The following is a 24,045-nucleotide window of genomic DNA, read 5'->3' on the forward strand; positions in this document are numbered from 1 at the left end:
ATATATTTAGTATCTTTTTTGATTAGAGTTTATACACAAAAAATTATTTGAAAACCATTTAGAATATTTAAAATAATTAGATTAGGCAGAAGATGTTTAGAATATCTATTTTTTATTAAATAATAAAACAAAAAAGAAAAATATTAAAAAAAAACCTGATTCTAAATTATGAATAAAGAAGTTAACATTCTTTTACTAAGAGGCTATTCTAATATAGAGCTAATAGGTTAAGGGGCCATTAGTTAAGTATTTAAAGCAACAAAAGAAAATAAAATTTTTGCAGTAAAGATTCTGACTAGCAAGACAATAGGTATTTTTTATTTACTAAAATAAATTTATGAATAATTCAAGTATTTTATTTTATTTAAATAGGTGGAAATTAAAACCGTTATTGGAAAAATGAGATAGAAATAATTACTTAATTGTAAAAAAATTTAAAAGCTTCTCCATGCCCATACATTACCTAAATATATGATGTATTTTAAGAAAATGAATCCGCATTTATAGTCAATGAATACTGCGATTAAGGAGATTTGTACAACTTTATTTAAAAGTGCCATCAACATTTAAATCATTTTTCACTTGCTATCATGATGAAGCAACTAATAGAAGGTATAATATACCTTCATGAAAGGAAAATCATACACAGAGATCTTAAACCAGAAAATATTTTGGTAGCTTACTAGGATAATGTTTATGTCCTTAAGATTACAGATTTCGGAATCTCCTCTCAAGATGAGCTTACTAAATCTTAAGTAGGAACTGTTAACTATATGGCTCCTGAAATCATTAGAAGTTAATAATATGATAAATCAGTAGATATTTGGAGCTTTGGATGTATAGCCTATGAAATAATTACTAACGAGTAGCTATTTTAGGCTTAAAGTCAATTCGAAGTTGCAAGAAAAATAATAAATTTTCAATATTAATCCAAACACTTTATTAATTAAGATCTTTTTGAGATCATCGAGTAATGTTTGCAAGTTGACTAAAATAAAAGAATTACCTCAGACGCTATTTTAGATAAGCTTAACAATATAATCAATAAATATATGTAAATACCTCAATAAATAGATGAGGAAAATAGAAGTTAGAGTATTGAAGAATATTCAGATGATGATAATAATAGCGAAGGTGATGCATTCAAAAGCTAAATTGATAATAGATAATAAAGAAACCAATCTATTAACCAAACCTAACAAAGCATTAAACCAAATAATCTGCAATCAAATATTACTTCTATATGTCCTGAAGAAGCTATAGAAGATTTAAAATCATCAGTAAAATCTATTAGATTGCAGCAAAAGGAAGAAAATATTTTATCATTGCTAAAATAAATTAACATATAAGATAAATAATTAGAAAAAGGAACTTATTATTATATTCTGTACTAAAATGAGCTGTAAAATACTGACAAATAGATATTGTAAATATTTATTTTCTTAATCTACACCTTAATAGAAGGCGGTTTGGTTAACCTTAAAGAATTTAGTAGTGGTCTCAACTTAACTCAAAGCAGCGAAGAAATTGAACTATAAAAATTACTAAATTTTTGTTTGGTAAACTGTATATTCTAGGAGAATTAAACTTAAAATAGATTTTAATATCTTATCAAAGATTTGCTAAGAAAAAAAGTTCTATAATAGGCATTTTAGAATATTTGTAAAAAAAAGTCAGAATAAATTTTAGAGCTCTTTAAAAAATAGGATTAAATAAGTTATGAAACCTTTAAGAAAAACTTAACAGAGTTAATTCCACGTTCTAAAATTAGTTAATGCTTCTATTCTGTAATCAATAACAAGACTTTTTAAATTTGTGGAGTATTTTCATTTACAATACTAAGTTTTTATTTGATTTATAAGTACTACCCTAAAAATGTTAATTAGAAATTTCTTGGTTTCAAAAATAACGAGTAATTGCAAAACAATTAATAAAGTTAACGTTGAGTTTATGTAATAAAATAAATAAATATCTTTTATATATTTTCCCATTTTTTTATTGTTTTTTTAAAAAAAAAAACAAGATTAATATTTTTTATTTAAATTTAATTAAAATTTTTTTTGTGTTTTCACTAACTATACTTTGATTAATAACAACGTGTTTATTAAATAAATTTCTTTCTAAATATTAATTGACGCATAAAAAAATATACTAAACTCAAATAAATATTCTAATTTTTTGAGATATTTTGTAAAAAGTTTTAAAAAAATATTTTAATTTTATCTTCATATTTATAAAATATAAATAAATCTCTTAAACTAAAACTAATTTTTTTAAAAGTACATTTTAAAATATTATTAAACCATTTCATAAATAATCTAAATTTGATAAATATCTTTATATTTTTAATAAACAGATTAGATATTCTGAATGTATATATGGTTTTACTATTAAATATTAACATGTATAATAGATTCTTATTATTATTCAATTTAAAAAAGAAAATGGTATTAATTAGAATATTTAATAATCAGTCAATCAATCAATTAAATTATTTAGTTATTTATTTATTATTAGATTTGAAATAAAGAAAGAAAGATATATTTTGTAATTTAATTAGAAAAAAATTTATTGATAAGCAATAAAAAATGAGTGTTTATCCACATTTAAAAGGTTATTAAATAATTAACGAAATAGGGCAGGGAGCATTTGCCAGAGTTTATATAGGAATGAATTGTAATGGCAAGGAATTCGTAGCGATAAAATAAATTAGCAGTGAAAGAATAGGTAATATTAATTAAGCAATTAATCAACTTTTGTAAATCATTTTTTAATATGAAAAACAAAATGAGATGGTCAAAAAAATAGGTACTTGTAGAAAGAATTAGAAACAATACAATTATTGATTAAAGAATCACAGTATCCTGATTATAGTCGCTTTTTAACAAAATTTTACAGTTTTTAATCAGTTAATAACTGTTATTACATAATTAGTGAATTGTGTGAATATGGAGATCTTTGTTCACACTTATTTAATTTTTATGATTAATATACATTTGAGATTAAATTAGAATTCTTAGTTGAAATAATATCAGGCATTGAAGCTCTTCATAAAATGGGTATCTCTCATAGAGATATCAAAACAGATAATATCCTTATCGCTTTAGATAAATAAACTTAACATTATTATCTTAAGATAACAGATTTTGGTATTTCATCTTTGAAAATGGAGAATTTGTAGTCGAAAGTAGGCACAGTTGTATACATGGCTCCTGAAATTTTAAACTCAGCAAATTATGATTACAAAGTAGATATTTGGAGCTTTGGAATAATAGCATTTGAGATTATGAAAAATGAGCTTTACTTTCCATATGATGGTGATGCTAACACAATAAATTAAATTAGGAAACACACTAAATATCAGAGAGGATTAATAGATAATTTAGAAATAGAAAACATCTTAGAATTATGTCTCCAAAAAGACCCTAAATAAAGACCTGAGGCATCTTTAATTAAACAAAGATTAATGAAACTTTAGATAGATATGTTCCATAAAAAAATGCCTAAGGATTAGATGAATAACTATCAGCAACCATAATAATATCAATAGTAAGATATTTAATAATAGAGCAAATAGTATTAACCCTCTGAATGGCAAAGTTAGTAATAATAACAGCAAGAACAACTTTTTGAAAATTATTAATAATAAATAAAAAAAATAACTTCTAGTCTTTTAGGTCTTTCTGCTTAAAATCTAGCCAAAGATTAGAATTCTGTTCTTTCATATTTAACTTAGTATAAGTATAATGAAGAATAAATAAATAATTAAAATGAATCTCATGTTAACTAAGATGAGTTAGAAAAAGCTAAAAATTAGATGAATAAAACAAACTTAAAAAACAGAAATTAAGAAAACAAATCTCACTTAAATGGTAGCTCATAACAAAAATAATAGAGTCAATAGTCAGCATAATCATCAAATACTAATTCTTAAAATAGCAATCAAAAATAAATTGACTAAATTGAATCCATTAATAATTAAGATAATGATAAAAGTCTATCTAAAAACTCACAATCTCAAAACTTTTAATAGTTAAATTAATCGAGTTAGCCAATTTTAAACTAAAGGAAAACAAATAATAATACTAAAATAAATATGACATCCCATCTAAGCTATAATTAAGACTAATAAAGTTAAAAAAATGATAAATGCTTATAATATTTGACTATTTTTTTGGTCTTTATTTTGATTTGTTTATCCTACAATATTTTTATAAAGTGATGGTTTTTTTAACTAATTTTTTAATCAATTTATTAATTTGATATTTTTTTAATGTTTTTTTATGAATAATTAAAAATTTATTTTTGTTATAAAAAAAATTATTTTTTGTTTCTTTTTAAAGTTAATTTAAAAATAATATCAATCGCCATATTTAAAAGTTATTCTGTTCAGTTCTAATCTGAATATTTTTATTTATTTATTTATTGAATATCATTTTGATTGCTAAAAATAAAATAAATTATAACAATATGTAAATTTCTTAAAATATTTTCAGATTTATTTTAATAAACTTTAAATCACTTTATTTTTTTTTAAGCAGTTTTTTTAATTTTGTTTTTATTAGATGTATAGTGTTGGCTAAATTATTTTTGGTAAAATAGATTAGATAATTCTTTTATCAGCTTTTAAATATTTTTTAGATTGTTAAGTTTATTATTGAAAATATTAAAAAAATAATAATTAACCAAACTAAAATATTCTTTCTTTAATTATTTTTTAATTAAGAAAATATATTATGAAATATATTTAATTTATAATTCATATAAAAGCATTAATTACCTCTGAAAATAATCTAGAAGTAAAAAAGCAATAACATATTTTATACTTCTAATTAAATAAATATCAAAAATAGTTGCTCAATATATTTAAATCAAAATTTTAAATTAATATATTTATTTAATTCTATTAATATCTTAACTTAATATTATCTAATATACAAAATTGCTTCAATGAAATGATATTTAAGCTGCAAAACACAGCTAGTAAAAAGTTTGATTTATAAAATAGCAATTAAAGTAAAAGGACTTAACTCATTTAAAGAAAAGACTCTTTATAAATAATTAGTAATCCCTAAAAGAAAAAAAATAAAGCTTTTAATATATTTACAAAAAATTCGATATTTTTATGATATGATTTCATATAGGTATAAGTTTTTACTTTTAATTCTAAAATGTCTAAATTAAAAATATTATTTTAACTCAATTTTCAAAAACATATTTTTAAAATTGAACTAAAACGAGATATCAAAAAAATAAATATACTATTATTTATTTATCTTAATTTCATAGATAGATAGATACCTTAAATTTTATTAATAAATTAAGTAGATCTTTTAAAGTTTAATTTATATTTTGTTTTTTGTTCATTTTTTAAGAATTCCTATTTTATAATTCTCTCTAAATTTGCGTGCTCCTTCTGTATGTTTATTAATAGAATTAAATTTTTCTGTGGCATCTTTTCCAGCATATGGATGAATGGAATCAGGTCTTCCAGGATGGATAAACTAGTATTCTGTAAGGTCATAAACATTTTAATCTAAAACTACCCATAAATCTTGCATCTTATTGTGTTTTTAGACTTCCTCTAAAGTAAACTCCTAATATTCAGCTTTTAAAAATCTAACTTTTCTCTTAAAGTATTCGCTTTAAGGTTTTTTTTCTATATTTCCAACTATTTTGCCTTGCTATTTCAAAATTAAAAACAAACTCTCATTGAATTACTTTACTTACTCTTCTCTATTAATCTATCCTATGTTTTTTAACAAGAATTCTTTATAATTAGACTATAACGATAATAACTCAGTAACATCATAAACAGTATCATCAATTATAAAATAACAGCTTTTTTCATCTGAGTGGTCTAGTAAATCTTCCCAAGTAACAATATTTTAGTTAGAATTCATTTCAAATGTAATCTTATTTTATATATTTCTTATTTTGATTAAAGTAATTTTACCCTTAAAAATTAAAATTTTACTATCAGATTTATCTAAACTAATTTTTCAATAATTCTAAGATATTATTTGAGCTAAAACAATTAATTAAAATGTTTATAATTACATTTATAATTTAATAAAATTTAAGTATAAAATCCATCTATTTTAACATAAGAATTCTATTTTACTCAGTTTGATAATATAACAATGTAGATATAACAATAAAATTATTTATCAAGAAATAGATTTCTTTTAAAATTATACTTCATCATTTTTATTACTAAAAATTTTTGAGAACAACTACCATGACAAATAAATAAGTAAAACTTTAACTACTATCTAATATAAAATAAACTCTTTTTATAGCTTTAAAAGTTTGACTTTAAACTTTGCTATAATTGAATTTTATATTCAAATTGGCAATAAATCATATATACTCTAATTGTCATTGCTTTAATACTACTGCTCATATATTTGTATTGAGTTTTTTTGAATAACTCTTTGCCTTGGTTAAATAAAAAATGTTATAAAAATTTAATAAAATAAATAAATTTTCCAATTACCTTGACTAAAAGTTTACATCAATCTGATAGTTTTCTGATCTTCCTTCATAATCAGCTGATATATTAAATTATTTTGGTTAAATCATTTAATCTTAATTGTGATCCTTTTTTTAGATTATTTTCAAAACTAAAATATTAATAAAAAATTTACAATTTAATAGCTAATAATATTAAGATTTGCTTCTAATTTTCTCATGTCTTGAGCATATTCTTCACTATTTAATCCCATCTCTTAACATATTTGAATTAAACATTTAAGACCTATTATATTTTGAATATTTGCTAAATTATTTTATTTAAATAAAAACTATCTTATTTTACATTCAATGTTTTAAGGGTCATTTTCATAGATTTCTTGATATATTTAAAGAGTCAGCTTATTCAACCCCATTTTTTTATAGCAAAAAGCCACCATAAATTTCCATTTAGCTTCTTTTGGCTGTATTTATATTGCCTTTTCAAATATTTATGAAGCCTTTTCATATAACTCTTATTTTATAAAATATAAACCTAGCCATTCTATTGTTTCAATTTTATAAGAACAACATTTAAATGATTCACTGTAATAAGTAAATGCTTGTAATTCATTATTTTCCTATTATATTAAATAAAATTTTTATATTTCGATAATAAAAGTAAGTTTAATAACATTACCCTTGCATATATGCTACCAACAATTGCAAGAATATTAGCCTCTGTAGGTATTTAAGTAAGTAATATTTGATACCATTTCAATGCTTAATTTGATTATCCCATCAATTCATAAATGTTTGCCACTTGATAAATGATTTCAGGTGTAGAAATGATAGTCAATAATTTTTCTAATACCTTATAAAAATAAATAAACATTTAAATTATCAGTCAAATAAAAAAATACCAATAAAGCTTCATTAGGCATATTTAGCTTTTTATTCACAAGAGCTAAGTTGTAAAGAGCCTCAGCGCATTAGGCATCATATCTGAGGGCATCTAAATATAATAGCTTAGATCTTTAAAATTCATTTTTAACAAAAAAGCAGTTTCCTCTATTGACCAAAGCCTTAGGATTAAATCTATCAAAATCTATAGCTAAATCAGCATATTACTCAGCATTTTTAAAATTCTTTTCTAAGAAATAAAGAAAAGAAATGTTATTAGAGACTCTTCCCACAATAATTTTATCTCTTTTTTCAAACTATTTGAGTGTTTCTATTGAATTAACAATATCTTTGGTTTCTAGATAAGCAAGTGATTTGCATATTTCTATTTCTGTTTAAGCCTCATAAAAATAAGAATCCTTTAAAGCTTCAATTACCCAATTATACCCATCTATAATATTGTCTAGAATAATTGGTGCTATAAATTTAGCACTCCTTATTATTATTTCTACAGCTTATTTTTTTTTCTCTTTTATATACTCTCTTAAAGGATCATTTAAAGCTATTCCTTGAATTATTTCTTCTTGTTCATTTTAATTGTAACCCGGTATTTCAATATTTATCATACAAGAAAAACAGTCTTTTATTCCTTATTTATCACCCAACTCAAAAAGGCAAAGAATTAAATTAAATGCAGTTTAGAAGTCTGGTTTTTCATTCATAATAGTTTCAAAGTCTTTTATGGCTTCCTAATTTTTATATTATTGATTATTTTTTTTAATCTTAAAAATTATTCATTTCAAATCTTTTTTATTTTTAAATAGCAAGTTTTCATTTAATTTTTATTAATAGAAAATTACATTATCAATAAATTACTATCAATTAAATATACAGCTAAAATAATAAAATTTTAGTTTTACTTCATATTTTCCTTGTTTTATATTAGCAATACCGATATTTTTAAGTATTTATAAACGCATACTTGTATATTTAGAATCTCTAAACGTCATATGATAAGCTCTTTTATACATTTTAATAGCATCTTTGTATTACTATAACTAAAAGTAAATATTGCCCATGTTAACTTCCAGATTTTATGCTATTGGATGATGTTTATATTTTTTTACTATTTAAGTATATTACTTAAGAGCTTCTTAATAGAAACCATTAGCTTAAAGTTAAATTGCTAAGTTATATGGAACATCATACTATTGCAAGTCAATTTCTTCATAATAGTTGTTAACTTTCTCTTTCTGAATTTTCAGTTTATTACTTTGCTCAACTGCTTACTTTGCAATTTCTAGTGCTTCACCTAAATCACCTTTAAATTTAGCCAAAGCAGAATTTTCTAATAATTATTTTATTTCTATTTCCTTTCTTTTAATTTAAGCTTAAGGAGATTAATCAATTAATTTATCAATTTTTGGTTGATTCTAATAAAACTTTTGATTAGTTCTAAAAACTGGCTTAGTTGAAGACATTGTATCCTAAAAAGCGCATCTAAAACTTGAAGAACCTGTATTTCTTCTTGACTAGAGTTTTTTTTGTCCTGACAGCGGAGTCTAATTTAAATTATAAATAATTATTTTTAACAATTTATATTTAATAAAAAACCATTTCTTTAGTCAATATAGTTAATGTGATATTAATAAAAAGTGAAAAAATCAATTTATCAAGTTAATTATTTAATAAATCAAATAAAAATCATTACTTTTATCTTTGTATCCTCAAAATTATATATAGATGTATTGACTTTTTATTGCGTGCTTTGATGTGTATTAAATGACTAGGCTGTGGTATTCATCTATTCAATATTATTTAAATAAATTTTAATATTTTATAATTAATTGTTTTATTGAACTTTTAATTGAAATTAGTTGCTTCAGATAAGTCTTTTCTATTTACAAATGGTCGGTTTTCTACTTTTAATTATCTAAACTTAATGAATTATTTATTCTTCTTAATGATATATAAATTATTGACATTATTTTAATTTATTTTAATTTGAGTATAAATATTTTAATAGAAAAATAGCATAATATAGAAAACAGATTTTATTAGTTCTCTCTCAACAGTAAATTAAAAAAATAATTAGTTTCCATCAAAAGTAAAAAATAAATTCTCAATTTTCTTTATAATTATACATTGAATTTTAAACTTGTCTGTAAAATATTTTTTTAATTTTCTAATAATTAATTCAAAGAAATTTTAAGAAAAGTAAAATTTTATTTTATTTAATTTCATCAAACTTTTTCACACTTTTTAAGTTTAACATTTTTATTTTAGAAATAGAATTTTTAATTTTTAAATTCTAATAATAATTAATTCAAAGAAGGTTTAAGAAAGTAGATTTTTATTTTATTTAACTTCATCAAACTTGTTCACATTTTTTTAATTTACCATTTTTATTTTTGAAACAGAATTTTTAATTTTTAAATTCTAATAATAATTAATTCAAAGAAGGTTTAAGAAAGTAGACTTTTATTTTATTTAACTTCATCAAACTTGTTCACATTTTTTTAATTTACTTTTTTGTTATTTTTATTTTTGAAATTGAATTTTTAATTTAAAAAAATAATTTTAAAAATAGAAATTAGATAAAATTAATAAATTAATTAAAGTTGTTTAGAAAGGAGTTTATTTTATTTTTTTAATTTCAGATAAATTATTTGGTATTTTGTTTGAGATTTTATTAATTATTTTAAAAATAAAAATAATTTAGAAGAAATCTTAAAATATGTTTTTTAATCAATGAAAAAAAATAATTATTTTTAGGTAATTATTACTAGTGAAAATATTTAAGGAGTTTAACACTATAAATATAATTTAAATCTATTTATATTTGCATGCTTATTAAAAATTTATATATAGTAATAATTATAGAGTCTTAATAAATTATTATGCGCTAATACTATAGTAATTTATTAGAAAAATTTAAGTGACAAAGTTTCAGATTAATAATTAGATTAAGTAGAAATAGTTGCTAATTTGTTTTTTGATTGATTTATTTAAACAGATATTATCGAAAAATCAAAAGATTAAAACATTTAATTCCTTATGAATAAGATTACTGTAACTTAAAAGGGTGTTCAATTGCAATAAGAGCTTAAGGAGAATTTAGGCAATGTAATTACTCCTAGAATTGTATTAGAAAAATAAGAATCTCCTAAAGGATATAGATTATTATTGAATTTATCTCAAGATAATTTAAAAGATTCGATTAAACTGTAAAATACAAACAGAAGTAATATGTCTACATTTAGAACTACAAAAACAACTAGGGCTTCAAGTCTCTAGACTACACGATCTTGTTTTACAGAAGAAGCGAATGCACATTCTCCACGAGTAAGGGAGATGAGAAACCAGAGTTTATTATCTAGGATTAAAGCAAAAGAAAGAAAGATTGAATACAGTGTTAAATAAAATTTATGCAATTATACCAACCCAAATGAGATGAATTCCATTTTAAACAGAATTAATATGAGTACTTTGTCCACAAAAAATATATTAACTAGCAGCTAAATGGTAATAGAGCAGTAAAAATAAAATCTTATTGAAAACATGTAAAGATAGTAGGAAAGAATTTATAAAAAGTATGTCCTAAATACAAATAAATAAGAACTTCTATAGAGCAAGCAACAAGAAAAATATTAACAATAAATGATTCAAAAATAATAAGTTATAGTTGAAGATAAAGCTAGAGATAAATTTTGGTAAAACTGGCAGAGTATGCAAAGTGTTTTAAAATAAAGAACAGCTTAATTTAATATAGATAAAGAAAGAGGAATGGAAAGGTTAGAATAATTTTGCAAACACAGATATTTAAAATCCTTCCTCAATCTTCCAAAGTGTGCTAAAAACTATGATAAAAATTATGAAGAATACAAATAATTATGAAAAAGGGAACTTTTAAAATCAAGTAAAACACTAATTCTGCTTAAATTAATTTTTTTATATTTAAGAGAAGCATACAATTAATATATATTTTGGAAGAATCAATTAAATAAATAAGTGATTTATAATATATCAATAAAATATAAATATAAAATTATATAGCAAATATTAGACTAGTCGTTTAGTTCAATTTTTAGTATTTATTTCAATAAAGTATTAATAAAATTTTATTCATTCTTTGTTTGTTTGTTCTTAAATAATTATTAAAAAAGTATTTTGATTTTCTTTGATCATTTATTTATTTATTGAATTTGTAAGAAAAAACTCGTTTTTGTTTAACTAAAAAAAAGACTTTGCTATATATTTACTTATTACATTATTTTTATTGTATTTATTAAATTAAATATTTTGGATTAATCAATGGATAAAATTAAAAATTTTCAATTACAGAAGCATTAATTTGTGGAATTAACAATATTTAAACAAAATCCTTTTTTATTAATAAAATTATGCACTTAGAATTTATTATTAAGATTTTGGTATCAAAATTAGCTTAAAATTTTTCATAGAACCAAAAATTATTTACTTATTTATGGAATAAGTAAGCAAGGAAGAAAGAAAGAAACAAAAAAACAATAAAAAGAGTTTGCAATATTTCTTAAATGATGTATTTATAATTTATTTTCAAGATTGTAGATTTGATCAAACAAATTAATATTTACCATCATATATAATTTAATCATAAACTGTAAATTAATTTGAAATTAGTAAGTATAAGCCCTAGAATCTAATGGAAAACATGTCAATTTTATTTTTCATAAATCACTTTTGGGTTTTGACACAATTTTTTCTTCTTTTGTAAAGATTAAAGTCTTAATTAAATCCTTTGTTGATTAGATTTATAAATAGTAAGAAAATATTGAAAGACATATTTTTTAACTATGATAAATAACATGCTGCTAGACTTTGGTTTGGATACTTCTTCTATATTTTATGGTATCTTTAAAGTTTTTTTTTAATAAATTAAAGATTGATTTCTATTAAAATTTAAGAATAAATTACCAGACACAAAAGTTTATTAGAAATTTAATAAATTTACACTCATTAGTGGTAATTAAAAATATGGACACACCTAGTAATTAATATTAACTCAAAATTAACTTTGTTGAAGATAATATTGGTAATAAGATATACTAAAGCACACAAGAGTAATAAGCATAAGATCAAACTCCAAGTACCTATCGTAGAAGAGATGGATAGAATTTCTTGATACCTCGCACTTCAATCAAGATGATGAATTAATCATAAAAGAGATTTAGCAAAATTACTGCAGGTTTATCTTATTTAACTATTTCAAATGTGTTTGACCATGCATTTAAAATAGTAAGTATTCATTTAAATATTTCACTAGCTTATTTTTGGTATTTTAAATATATAATTTATTGTTTTAAATATGTAGAATATTGTTTAATACATAAACTCTTAAGATAAAAAGATCTCTGAAATAAGATTCTTGAAGAAGCACTTATAAAACTGCAATTTTTTCTAAAATTATGCCATACCTTTAGGTGATGATGTCTTCGAATAATGCATTCAAAAATTACAAATTAAAACTCTTTAGCCCAATACTTATTTAATTTAAAAAGGTAATAAATATTCTATCATAACTTTAAAAAGTTTGAATTATTAAAATTTTACTTAAATTTTGAATATTCCTATCCAAATTTAATAAGTAGAAGTTATTAATAAACAAACAATTTTTATTCACAAAATCATAAAATGATTTATCCTTTTTATATTTAAAGGTGATCAAGTAGAAAATCTTTACATTTTGCTTATCGGTTCTGCTTTAAAGACTCAGTAGAAGTTATAAAAATCAGAAAATATAATATTATAATCCGAATAAGATTAATTTACTCCATCAAATTATAATTTCTCTTCAATGAATTCTTGCTTTTAAATTCATAATGCAGCTTTACAAGTGTCTCCTAAAAGTTAATTTTTGTATGATGTAAATTCAGCTTTATCCAGTCAGAGTAATTTTAACCAAAATAAAGGAAATAAAGATGCAAAAATAGAACCTATCACTAGTCTCTTTGAATAGTAATTTTTGCAAAGAAGTGATTCAACTCATTATATATATAATACAGAGGAATGTGTGTATGCCTATATAAATTCTTCAACTTTTGCTCAAATCATTAAAAATAGTAAAAACAGTGAACTCATATAGAATTTAAACGAAATTAGGAGGTCTTAATTTTTATCCGATTGGCCTGTGATTAAGCTAAAATCTATAATTAATTAAAGTACAATCAAGAGTTATCAAAGAAATCAATACGTTTACAAGTAAGGTGATTAATCCTCATTTTGGTAAATTATTTTTTAAAATAAAATTATTAGATGCTGAAAGAATTTGAAATTTTACATAAAAATAAACAATATCAAAACTTAATGCCTGTATTCTAAGTTAAGCTACTGACTTCATTATAGCATTTGTATCATAAAATAAAAACATTACTAATATGATATAATAATTAATATGTTCTATTAAATTATTTATTAATTTATATAAATTCTTTTTAAAATATTTTAATGAATTCAGCCAAATATATTGAAGCTACTTTTGCTGCAGTTAAAATGCAGCAAGCATGATAAAAATATATTTTAATTTAATTTAAAAAAAATAAAATTTAGGTATTTGATTTTAGATGGAGAATTCGAATATGAGAAAGAATTTTCTATAAATAATGAAATTAATGACATACAAAAAGCTTGTTTAGATAAAGTAGCTCATGAGTTTAAAAAATAGAACATAGTGACTGATGAAAGTTAGAAAGGTAAAGGGTTTCTAAGAGTATCTCTATTATAATAAGGAGAACTATTTGGGTTAGAAGATTTAATTCCGAAAGATCTCAGAAGATATAATTTAAAATGCATTTCTAATGTTGGAACAGTTAGATAAATTAACGAATAATTGTTTTATAAACTTATAAGCAAAAGTAGTGAAGAAAGCTAAAAGTTATAGAATTTAGCTAACCAAAAACTAGCTTGGCTTCAAAAAGCAACAGAAGAAAAAATGCCAATAAATAAGAAAATATTTAACACAATTTTAGATAGCAAAAGGAATAGAACAATTTAGTTGATTAAATAGTAAGAAGAATACAAAGAAAAAGAAATGTAAAACATAGCTAAAATGGTTATGCAAGCAGAAACAAATATTAATAATGATTAGAGAAATAGAAATAGAAGCAATTTGGCTAATAATCCAAGTTTTGGTTTTAAAAATACAAATAATCATGAAACACAAAGGGATGTACTTGGCTTGGCAGAAAATACAATTGAAAACTAAATAAAAGACTCAATAAATAAAAAAGTGTCTTTATAAAAGGATAAAAAAAGAATTCATTAATTAATTAACTAAATATAATCACCAATCAAATTAATTTAACCAGAAAATAAAATCACTTTTTTATAACCTACTGATGATGAAGAAAGCAGAAAAAATAAAATACAAAAAGAATTAAGCTAAGAAAGAAAAAAAATGATTGAAGCAAAAGAAGACCTCCTTTCTTAATATAGAGTCAGTATTGATAAATATGTCTCAGAAAATAATTAGAAGCTATAGTAATAATTTTAATTAATTAATTGCTAAATTTCAAATTAGGAATTATTAATTTGATCTAATAAATTATATTTATGTATTTAAATCATTTGTTAAATTTTTTATTGATTTAATTAATTAGCAAAAAGATTGAGTTCAAGAAGCTAGGAGCTAATTATTATATGAAATCACATTAATAGGGAAGTGAAGATCATTCAGGCTAAAAATAATATTAAAAAATAAATGAAAAAGATTCTTTGACACCAATAAGATGCTAAATAAAAAAACAACTTAATTGTTTAGGTGAAGATTAGAGCTAAAAAAAAGATTTTAACTCCAGACTAGCAAGTAGATAAGCTTCGAGTATTTTGGGAGATTAACATTCAAAGTCAATAAATTAATTATAATTAAGTTTAAAAAGCTCTCTAGCTAGCTTAGAAAATAGCAACCAACCAATAAACACAATCAAACCTTTGATAATTCCTAATTTGTAATTAAAAAATTATGGATTGGGTTCCTAAAGTCCGATACTAATATAAACAGCAAGAAGTTTCTCTTAAAATTAAGCTTAAAATTAAAACTATACTAATGAAAGCTCTTATTCTGAGCAGAGCTCTCCTTTGCTAAGTTTTCAAAATAAATTATTTATTCCTCAAAACACTAAAAAAATTATATTTAAACAAAATTCATAAAATACGCCTAACTCAACAATTCTTGAAAAGTATAGCATGTCAACATAATCCTCGTTCTTTAAAAAAGGAAACGAGCTATTTGAGTAAATTATGACAGCCAGAAATCACTAAAGTTCATCTAGGCAAGCTTATAGAAGCAGCTCCTAATATAAAGCGAGTGATGGAATTGGAGATTCTTTTTAATTAAATATATAACCCCAAAAACAAAATATCCATAATGATAATCAAATAATAAAACATATTAAATAAAAAATGAGCTAAAATCATAAAAGATCCTCAAGTTTAATTCACTGATCACTTATATTTAATTAATTATAAGTTTAATTTATTTATCTTTAAGTTTACTAAAATTAAGAATAGTATTAGAACTTTCAATACTTTAAACTGTTTATTTGCCATTTTTTTATATGAAAACTATATCTAATTTTAATATATCAATCACCCATAATATTTTATACAAAAACTTGGATAAATTAAGAACAAAAATTTGATATAAAATTCAATTAAATAAAATAAAGGTTTCATTTTTTTAAAAACCAATTTTAAGAAAAAAAATGACTAAGGAGTGAGGTCTTTCTTAAAGAGAATTTACAGTATATTATAATATATTTAAAATATTGTAATGTTTATATATTCAATCCGATTAGTATTTTGCAAGCACATACTATTTATGAATAAAGGTTGCATACAACCATATATATAATAATAAATATATATATTTTTACTTATTAATAACTTAATAAAATTATGTAAATAGAAATATGATTTTATTTTTTTATATTTTAGAGATTATTTATCTAAAAAAGATCAGTAAAAAATAAAATTAAAGAAAGGTTGTCTATAAAATGAATTAATTATAGTATACAAAGAAATTTACTTTCTATATTGTTTAATCGAAAATAAGATTGAAGGATAAAAATTAATTGCTTTGATAAAATTTTTTAAAAGAAAACATCAGAAATTTTTACACTTTTATAAAGAGAGGTAGGTAGATATTTATAGATAGATAGATACAAAGATATTAAATACAAATATCCTAATTTTTTATTTATTTATTTATTTATTTATTTATTTATTTTACTTTTAATTTAATTATACTTTATCAGATATTTTAGAATTCTAAATTTTAGTTTTTCTTAATTGATTCAAAACCTCCATCAACATTTAAGTGGTTTGTGTATCCGTACTTTTTCAAAAGAGAACTTGCTATCATAGATCTAGCTCCAGACTTGCAATAAATGTATATGGGCTTGTCTTTTGGTAAAGCTTCGTTATTAGAATTATCCTTTAAAATTTGTTCAAGCTATCCTAAAGGAATATTATGGGCACCTTTAATGTAGCCATGAGAAAGTTCTGGGGCATTTCTGACATCAACAAAGTGCATTTCCTTAGTTAGATTTTCTTGTTAGACAACAGTGATTTCGTCTTTATGTTTGTGTGCTGTTTAGAATGCTTCGAAACCACCTTCTAAACAACCTAAAACATTGTCATAGCCAATACGAGCTAAACGAATGATAGATTCCTTTTCTTTTCCGTTTTCAGCAACTATGAAGAATTTTGTTTCGGGCTTGAATAAAGTACCTACCCAAATAGCAAATGTGATGGATAGAGATACATTAACTGATCCTGGAATGAAACCCTTTTCAAATGCTTTAGGAGCACGGGTATCGATAATAGTGCTTTCTGGAACCTTAGCAACTTCTGAAAGGAATTTGGTAGCTGGGATGAAATTTAAATTTTTGCTTACAACCTCTTCTACTGGGAGAGCACATGATTTATTTTAAGCTACATCATGGAAGAAGTATTGAGGAGGAGCGGGTAAATCAGAACTTAAGAGAGTTACAAATTAATCACGTTCTATTTCTTATAAGGCATAATTTGTTTTCAATTAGTTTTCTAAGGTATCAAATGTTCCATCTGAAATCTTCTTTCCGCAAGGACTACCTGCACCATGGCCAGGATAAACAATAACTTTAGGATCAAGTTTCATAATTTTATTTCTTAAGGAATCGTACATCCAACCAGCAAGATCTTCCTTTGTAATTTCACCACTTTTTACTGCTAAATCTGGACGACCAACTTCTCCCAAAAAGAGAGTATCACCTGTAAAAACTGCATGTTATCTTTCTCCGTCTAAAAGTAAATAGCAAGAACTTTCTTAGGTATGACCAGGAGTATGAAGAACCTCAATGTTAACTTTACCAATAGGTATTTTTTCTCCATCGGTTGCGAGATGGAAGTCAAAGGAAGCTTTAGCTGTTGGTCCATAAACTATTTTAGCTCCAGTCTTTTTAGCAAGATCAACATGACCACTGATAAAGTCAGCGTGGAAATGGGTGAGTAGAATATATTTAATAGTTGCTCCTCTTTTTTTAGCATATTCTATGTAAGGTTCTGTTTCTCTTAAAGGGTCAATGACTATTGCCTCTTTCTCGCTTTCGATGTAGTAAGCCATTTCAGCTAAACAGCTAGTAAATAGCTATGCAATATGGTAATTTTCGCTTTCATCAATATGTAATTTAGCTTCTGGCATCTTTGCTTAGATTCCTGCTTACAATTCTGATCTGGAATTAGAGCACCCCATTTTATTACTTATTTGTATTATCTACTTTTATAATGATTTTTATGATATAAATTTCAAAAGATAATTAATCTCTCTTTTTATGCTTTAAATTTGTTTTAATTTTTGTTAATTTTTTTATTCAACCAATTTGCAGATTATTTAAAGTTGCACGTTTTTCTGGAACCAAAGATTTTATATCAAAAAGCAATTATTGCTTAGTTAAAATGACTTAACCAAAATCGTCATATCTAGCAAAGAAATTTTCCTAAATGAGTCACCTTAAATTCTTCTAAAGAAAATAATACATAAATTTAATAAATTATAATTTTTTTTAATTTATGCTAGCTAGTCTTTATTAATAGCAAAAATTCAGTTATTAAGAACAATCTCAAAAATTTATCTCTCAACTAAAATTATTGCATTCATTATTTTTATTTTTTAAAGCTAAAAATAATTTATACTTTGTTTTTTGAAAAGTTAATCTAAAAAAAATGAATTTAATTCATTTTTCAATAATTGAAAGAATATACAATATAATTAGAAATGAAATAAAACTACATTGAGACTTATCTAAACTGAGTACCTATGGCATAACAAATTTTACCAAGATATATACTATTTATTAACCAGTTTATAGATGGATTTTATAATGAAAAAGTTAAATTTGATATAAAAAGTTTGACCATTTTTAACAAGTTCTAATTAATAAGGATGGCATGCTTTACTTTTATAAATAATTTTGAATAAAAACGTAAATAAAATTGTAACTATGTTAGCTCCCATTCATTATTCTAGATAAATATTTAAAAAAGCAATTATACTGGAAAAATTACAAATAATTGATTAAATTGAATAAATCTTAAATAAATTTAATTTAAATAAAAAATTTAATTTTATTTTGATAAAAAGATATTTCATTTAAGAGTTAATGTCAATTTATTATTTTTAAAAATAATTAATTTTTTTTTATTTCTTAAAATTAAAGATTTAATTTATGTAAAAATCTATTTTTGATTTAATATCATCTTATCTTGCAACAATTTTAAAGGAGAAATCAAATTTAAAAATAGATAGAAATTATAAAAATTTTATAATTTATTAATTCTATTAACTCAAAGAAAGACTGCCCGCCCACCCTTAATTAGTTTAACTAAGAAGTTTTTATAACATTCCATAAATCTAAGATAATACTGAATTGTTTTTTTTATAATCTTTGATTATTATGGCGGCCACCTAACTAATTCCATTTATTATTATAAAAATTTAAACAAAAAATATTTATATTGCATTATTAATTGAATTAAATGAGCTTAGATTGTATTTAACCAAATTTTTTACTTTAATTTAAGACAAGTGGTTTCTAAAAAAGAAATTAACGGACTAATCTATTTTAATTTATTCATTCATTCTTTATTATTAATTCTAGTTTCTTCAAGCTATTAATTTTTTTTTTCTATTAAAAAAACACAAATCTCCACTAAGAAGTATGGAGATTTTAAAGGAGCTACTACTAATTATTTCTTAGCGTAAATTTATTTTATCAGCAGAAAATATTCAATAATTTTCTGTCAGAATTTTTTATGAGAATTACAAGCAAATTAATAATCTTTTTCTATTTTGAGATTTTTTTGATAAGTCATCAACAGCATTTCAAAATAGGAAGAGATAATTCCTGGTAATAGAAAAATAGATCACTTTTTTTTGATTTTTCAAGGAAAATTCATCAGAGACTTATCAGTATATGTTATAACTGTTTTATAGTACTTAATAAAAATATTGTACCTAATTAGCATATTATTAACTATTATTAATTATAATTCTGATCAAATTTTGCAGCAGAATTACTTATAAGAGAGAAAGCTCATATGCAAGTAAAATGATAATTTTTGCCACTAATTTGTACGATCTTTTTCACTTCTGAAATAAAGTAAATACTTTTTAATTGTTGATAAATAGAACTAAGGATAAAAAAGTACAGGTGTAATTTAGTCTAAAATCTTAAAAGATAATTAAAAAAATTTGAACACGCTGTAAAATCAAATCAATCAAAAGCAATTTTTTAAAAGAAGTCTCTTACTTGCTTATTTTTTATAAGCTGAAATTTTGCTTGATTTAACATAAAAGCGCGTACTGATTAAATGGATTACGAGATTTTAAAATATGAAATGACTACCTAATTATTTAAATTAAGTAATTTGGTGATTAATTATATCCTTTGTGCTAATATTAGATAATACCTACCAATGTCTGTGATTAGATACTATCAAATCACTTTTTTATAGAGGAAAAAGGTAGCTGATAAGGCTTTATAAAATTTCATTGGGAAATTATTAAATGTTAAAAATCTTAGAAATCAGAATGAAAAAGATATCAAATCAAAGGCAAAAAATGTATTGATTTTATTAAATTACGCAATCCATCAGTTCAAAGTAATTAATTTCCAAAATTTGATGCTAAATTAAACTAATTTACTAAGAAGGAAATAAAATAAAAGCTAAGAGGAAAATGCGCTCCAGAAGACTTTAATAACATATTTTTAGTATTATTTTAAAATAGATGACATAAACAGGTTTCAAATATTAAAAATATTTGGCAAACAAATTTAAATAAAGATTAGCTTGTGTGCGTTCGTTCTTCTCATTAGATCACCAGGGTTTATTAAAAAAAAAAAAGAAAAAATATGAGATAGATAGATACAGAAATTAATTTGATTTAAATACTTGAATATATAAAGTTAATATTTTGTGAAAGAAAAATTTAATTAAATTTGATAAAAGCAAAAATACCCAAAAAACAGCCTAGTTAGTAGTAATAAAGCTCAGAATTTGATCATTAATTAATTAATCTCGAACTCTTAATACTTGAAAATAAATATAAATAATATATATTTATTTAAATCGAAATCTTATTGTCCCAAACAAAAAACTCGAATCAACTAAAAATTAATAAATTACATTTAAAATATAATGGGAAATATTAATCTTTGCAGAGGAAACGATTAACGCTTCAATAGATAGAAAAAGAATGCTAAGGCCTAGCAATTCTCCAACAAACTTGTTTAAGAGGTTGAGTTAGACTAAGAGAATGTTATTATTTAACTCTATAGTGGCTATTGCGCCATGGATTAGAGTGATGTGACTGTCAATGTTAGCGATGAGTTAATAAGTCGCTGCAGCAACGAATAAGAAGTCATGTTATTTTCGCGTGCAGGAGAGGAGTTAAAAAAAGAAACAGCAGAATATATTACTAAACATAAGCAACTTCATCATAAGTTACCTTTTTACACTCATGCTGGTGATCTTTCCGTTTCTAATGTTATACATTGCACTTTGAGTGAAAATAAGAGAATCATTGGAGATTCATAAATATAACAAACTTTTGTTGAATGTTTATAAATTGCTGACGAAGAACTTGAAGCTTCCAGCATTTCTTTCCCAATGATCGGCTTAAGAAACTACTCCTTGAATAGAATTTCTAGAATTATGGTTCGTTCTATTAGTACATATTTAAAGAAAAATAAACGTAACCGCAGTCACTAACACTTATAAATGATAAAAATTATTGGTTTTGATACAAAAATGCTATTAGCTTACATGAATACTCTATAAGATACCTTTTAAGATATTGTAAAGACCTTCTGCGAACCTCGTAAATCAAACGAAGACTACTAGTTTGATGATGAGTAGGAAAGACCTAATCTTAGTCTTGATGATCGTGAATATTACCTGCCTAGCTTTAAAACTGAAAATTCAGGTGTTCTCCACTACAGAAGATCTAAAGACATCTATATGGATGATTGATTAATTGAACTTATTTATTTTGATTCGAATAGCATTTTACTGAATTACATTTTTTTTAATTTAACCTTAAAATACCATAAATCTATCCCTTCAATAAATATTAAAGTTAAGCTCTCACTCACTCATTTCAATATAATAAGTAAAGAAACTCTCTAAATTATTATACTAAAGTAAAATCTTAAAAAACCATTATTAATTGATATAGAATACCCACATCTAGTCTTATAGCTATTATGATCTTTCTTTCTTTCTAATTCTATTTGAGTCTCCTTTAAAACACGTTGCAAATTAATAGTAATTTACCTAAAACATTCACATGAAAAATCAAAAAATCTCAAAAATCTTTAAAACTTTGATTTTTATTGTCGTAGAATAAAATTTAAAATATAAATAAATTATTGAATGAAGAAATAGCTATTTTTGGTAACTGTTTCTCTTAATTTAAATTCTAACACGAAAACACGATAGAAATAGTAAGGAAAAAACGCTTTTTCTAGTTTTAGAAGCAAAAGATAATTGAAATTTTTTAATTATTCAAGTCACCTAATAAAAAATAAGTGTTTTAGTCGATGAAATTCAAATTGATAAATAAATTTCATTCAAGGAACCTTAAATAATTCTATAAGATTCTAACAAATTGATCTTATTTAAAAAGTGTAAAAAGCAAAAAGTTAATTTATTTTTGCTTTCACAATTACTGTAATATTAATAGCATGAACGCTGAACTAATTAATTAATTACCAACTCAAGCTACACTTACTGGTTATTTAATAACTGCCAAATGCCGCAACATACGTCTTATTGATTTAATTAACTAGAACTTCAGAATAAAAAGCAAAGGAACCTTCTTCATTTAATAGCAGAGTTTTAAAATAACTTAAAACTAATCAATTAATAAAACGTAACAAATATAAAAAATTGATAAAAAATAAAATAATCATCATTTATTCTTTCCCTACCTATTACTTACTTAAAAAAACTAACAAATAAATCATTAACAGATTTTATTGTAAAAATTTAGTTTTTTAAAAAACACCTTTCTTCCCTTTAATTATTAACATGCAAAGTAATTTACTAAAATTTATATCTACAGATACATTATTTTATTTATTTTTGTTTATATATTATTCTTAATGTATATCAGTATAACAAAGTACTTTAATATTTAAATTCAAAATTCAATCCCGCACATATTTTAAATAGACATTTTATGTATAAATTCATTCAAACATATAATTCTTGAATAGTAGGATTCGATAATTTGACAGACAATTCAAATTTATCATCCAAAAAATAAAAAATATCTTTTTTTATTTAATATTCTTATTTTGCTTGCTGCTTATATTATAATTTGGTTTATGAAGTCTGATTAATATTTACAATTTTTACTATTTGTAGAGAATTTGCATGTAGATTTCAAACAATTTTCTGAATTTTAAATCCGATTAATTTTGTTTGTTTGTTTAACATGAGAAAAAATAAATAAAGTTTTTAATAGCTCGCATCAATCTAAAATTTGAATTTAAGGCGATTATTTAATGAAACAGGAGTAAATTAAAATATTGTGAAGTTTTGTTCTAAGTATTTTGATAAAAATCAAAATAAGTGGCCAAAATCCGTTTAAAATATTAATTTCCTTTATCTATAAACTAATCTTATTGATTTAATTACATTGATTTCTCGATCAAAAGAAACATTTATTTCATTTATCTCTTTAATAAATAGATGCGCACTAAAATCCGAATCTGACATCATAAGTACTAATACAACATTATTATTGATGTATTACTATTTTTTCACTTTCGACAATCGCTTTATCATCCATTTTTATCCTTGCAATTCAAAGGATTAAGATAAAATGTAAAATGGTTAATTAGCAGGGTTACTTGATCTTATTAATATTTAACTATTTTCTTAATCAAGATAAGCAATTTAAATCCACTAGATTAATTGAAATTTATGTACATTTTTAATTCTTAAATACTTTTATCATCCTTTAATTTAGATCTTTAATTTTCTCTGAGAGCCAAATTGTATTTCAAAAAGTTTTTTTCATAAATCAAGCTTCGTCAAAAGTACACTTAAAAGACCTATCAAGTGACTTCAAATGTTTTTTAAGAGACATCTTTTAAATTTATC

At 22.6% G+C, this 24,045-nt stretch overlaps 8 protein-coding genes across 8 annotated transcripts; 4 read left to right on the plus strand and 4 right to left on the minus strand. All coding sequences in view use genetic code 6, as the record gives it.

The window, feature by feature from the left end:
- Positions 1 to 168: 168 nt before the first annotated feature.
- Positions 169 to 1,946, plus strand: TTHERM_00128720 (Serine/Threonine kinase domain protein; the record flags this gene model as incomplete). The annotated part of the gene is made up of 2 exons (XM_001016353.3): positions 169 to 310; positions 373 to 1,946. The coding sequence occupies 2 exons, from the start codon at positions 169 to 171 to the stop codon at positions 1,944 to 1,946; spliced, it is 1,716 nt and encodes a 571-aa protein (XP_001016353.2).
- A 519-nt stretch (positions 1,947 to 2,465) lies between these two features.
- On the plus strand, positions 2,466 to 4,222 carry TTHERM_00128710 (protein kinase; the record flags this gene model as incomplete). Its single annotated transcript, XM_001016352.2, has 2 exons — positions 2,466 to 2,727; positions 2,793 to 4,222. Exons 1-2 carry the CDS (start codon positions 2,589 to 2,591, stop codon positions 4,220 to 4,222), a joined length of 1,569 nt encoding a protein of 522 aa, XP_001016352.2. The 5' UTR covers positions 2,466 to 2,588.
- A 1,141-nt stretch (positions 4,223 to 5,363) lies between these two features.
- On the minus strand, positions 5,364 to 5,903 carry TTHERM_000128699 (cytochrome b5-like heme/steroid-binding domain protein; the record flags this gene model as incomplete). Its single annotated transcript, XM_012797689.1, has 1 exon — positions 5,364 to 5,903. The coding sequence occupies one exon, from the start codon at positions 5,901 to 5,903 to the stop codon at positions 5,364 to 5,366; it is 540 nt and encodes a 179-aa protein (XP_012653143.1).
- Positions 5,904 to 6,124: 221 nt separating this feature from the next.
- TTHERM_00128700 (tetratricopeptide repeat protein) lies at positions 6,125 to 9,160 on the minus strand (the record flags this gene model as incomplete). The annotated part of the gene is made up of 8 exons (XM_001016351.2): positions 6,125 to 6,441; positions 6,500 to 6,554; positions 6,651 to 6,760; positions 6,821 to 7,094; positions 7,154 to 7,327; positions 7,377 to 8,105; positions 8,277 to 8,918; positions 9,068 to 9,160. 8 exons carry the CDS (start codon positions 9,158 to 9,160, stop codon positions 6,125 to 6,127), a joined length of 2,394 nt encoding a protein of 797 aa, XP_001016351.2.
- Positions 9,161 to 10,413: 1,253 nt separating this feature from the next.
- On the plus strand, positions 10,414 to 11,253 carry TTHERM_00128690 (hypothetical protein; the record flags this gene model as incomplete). Its single annotated transcript, XM_001016350.1, has 1 exon — positions 10,414 to 11,253. The coding sequence occupies one exon, from the start codon at positions 10,414 to 10,416 to the stop codon at positions 11,251 to 11,253; it is 840 nt and encodes a 279-aa protein (XP_001016350.1).
- A 1,119-nt stretch (positions 11,254 to 12,372) lies between these two features.
- On the plus strand, positions 12,373 to 15,837 carry TTHERM_00128680 (cyclic nucleotide-binding domain protein; the record flags this gene model as incomplete). The annotated part of the gene is made up of 5 exons (XM_001016349.1): positions 12,373 to 12,633; positions 12,710 to 12,896; positions 13,056 to 13,620; positions 13,945 to 14,874; positions 14,994 to 15,837. 5 exons carry the CDS (start codon positions 12,373 to 12,375, stop codon positions 15,835 to 15,837), a joined length of 2,787 nt encoding a protein of 928 aa, XP_001016349.1.
- An 808-nt stretch (positions 15,838 to 16,645) lies between these two features.
- TTHERM_00128670 (metallo-beta-lactamase family protein) lies at positions 16,646 to 18,127 on the minus strand (the record flags this gene model as incomplete). The annotated part of the gene is made up of 1 exon (XM_001016348.3): positions 16,646 to 18,127. One exon carries the CDS (start codon positions 18,125 to 18,127, stop codon positions 16,646 to 16,648), a length of 1,482 nt encoding a protein of 493 aa, XP_001016348.1.
- A 3,511-nt stretch (positions 18,128 to 21,638) lies between these two features.
- On the minus strand, positions 21,639 to 21,956 carry TTHERM_000128649 (hypothetical protein; the record flags this gene model as incomplete). Its single annotated transcript, XM_012797690.1, has 1 exon — positions 21,639 to 21,956. One exon carries the CDS (start codon positions 21,954 to 21,956, stop codon positions 21,639 to 21,641), a length of 318 nt encoding a protein of 105 aa, XP_012653144.1.
- Positions 21,957 to 24,045: the final 2,089 nt, after the last annotated feature.

The sequence above is a fragment of the Tetrahymena thermophila genome, assembly GCF_000189635.1.
Source record: "Tetrahymena thermophila SB210 genomic scaffold scf_8254645, whole genome shotgun sequence".
NCBI lineage: Eukaryota > Ciliophora > Oligohymenophorea > Hymenostomatida > Tetrahymenidae > Tetrahymena > Tetrahymena thermophila.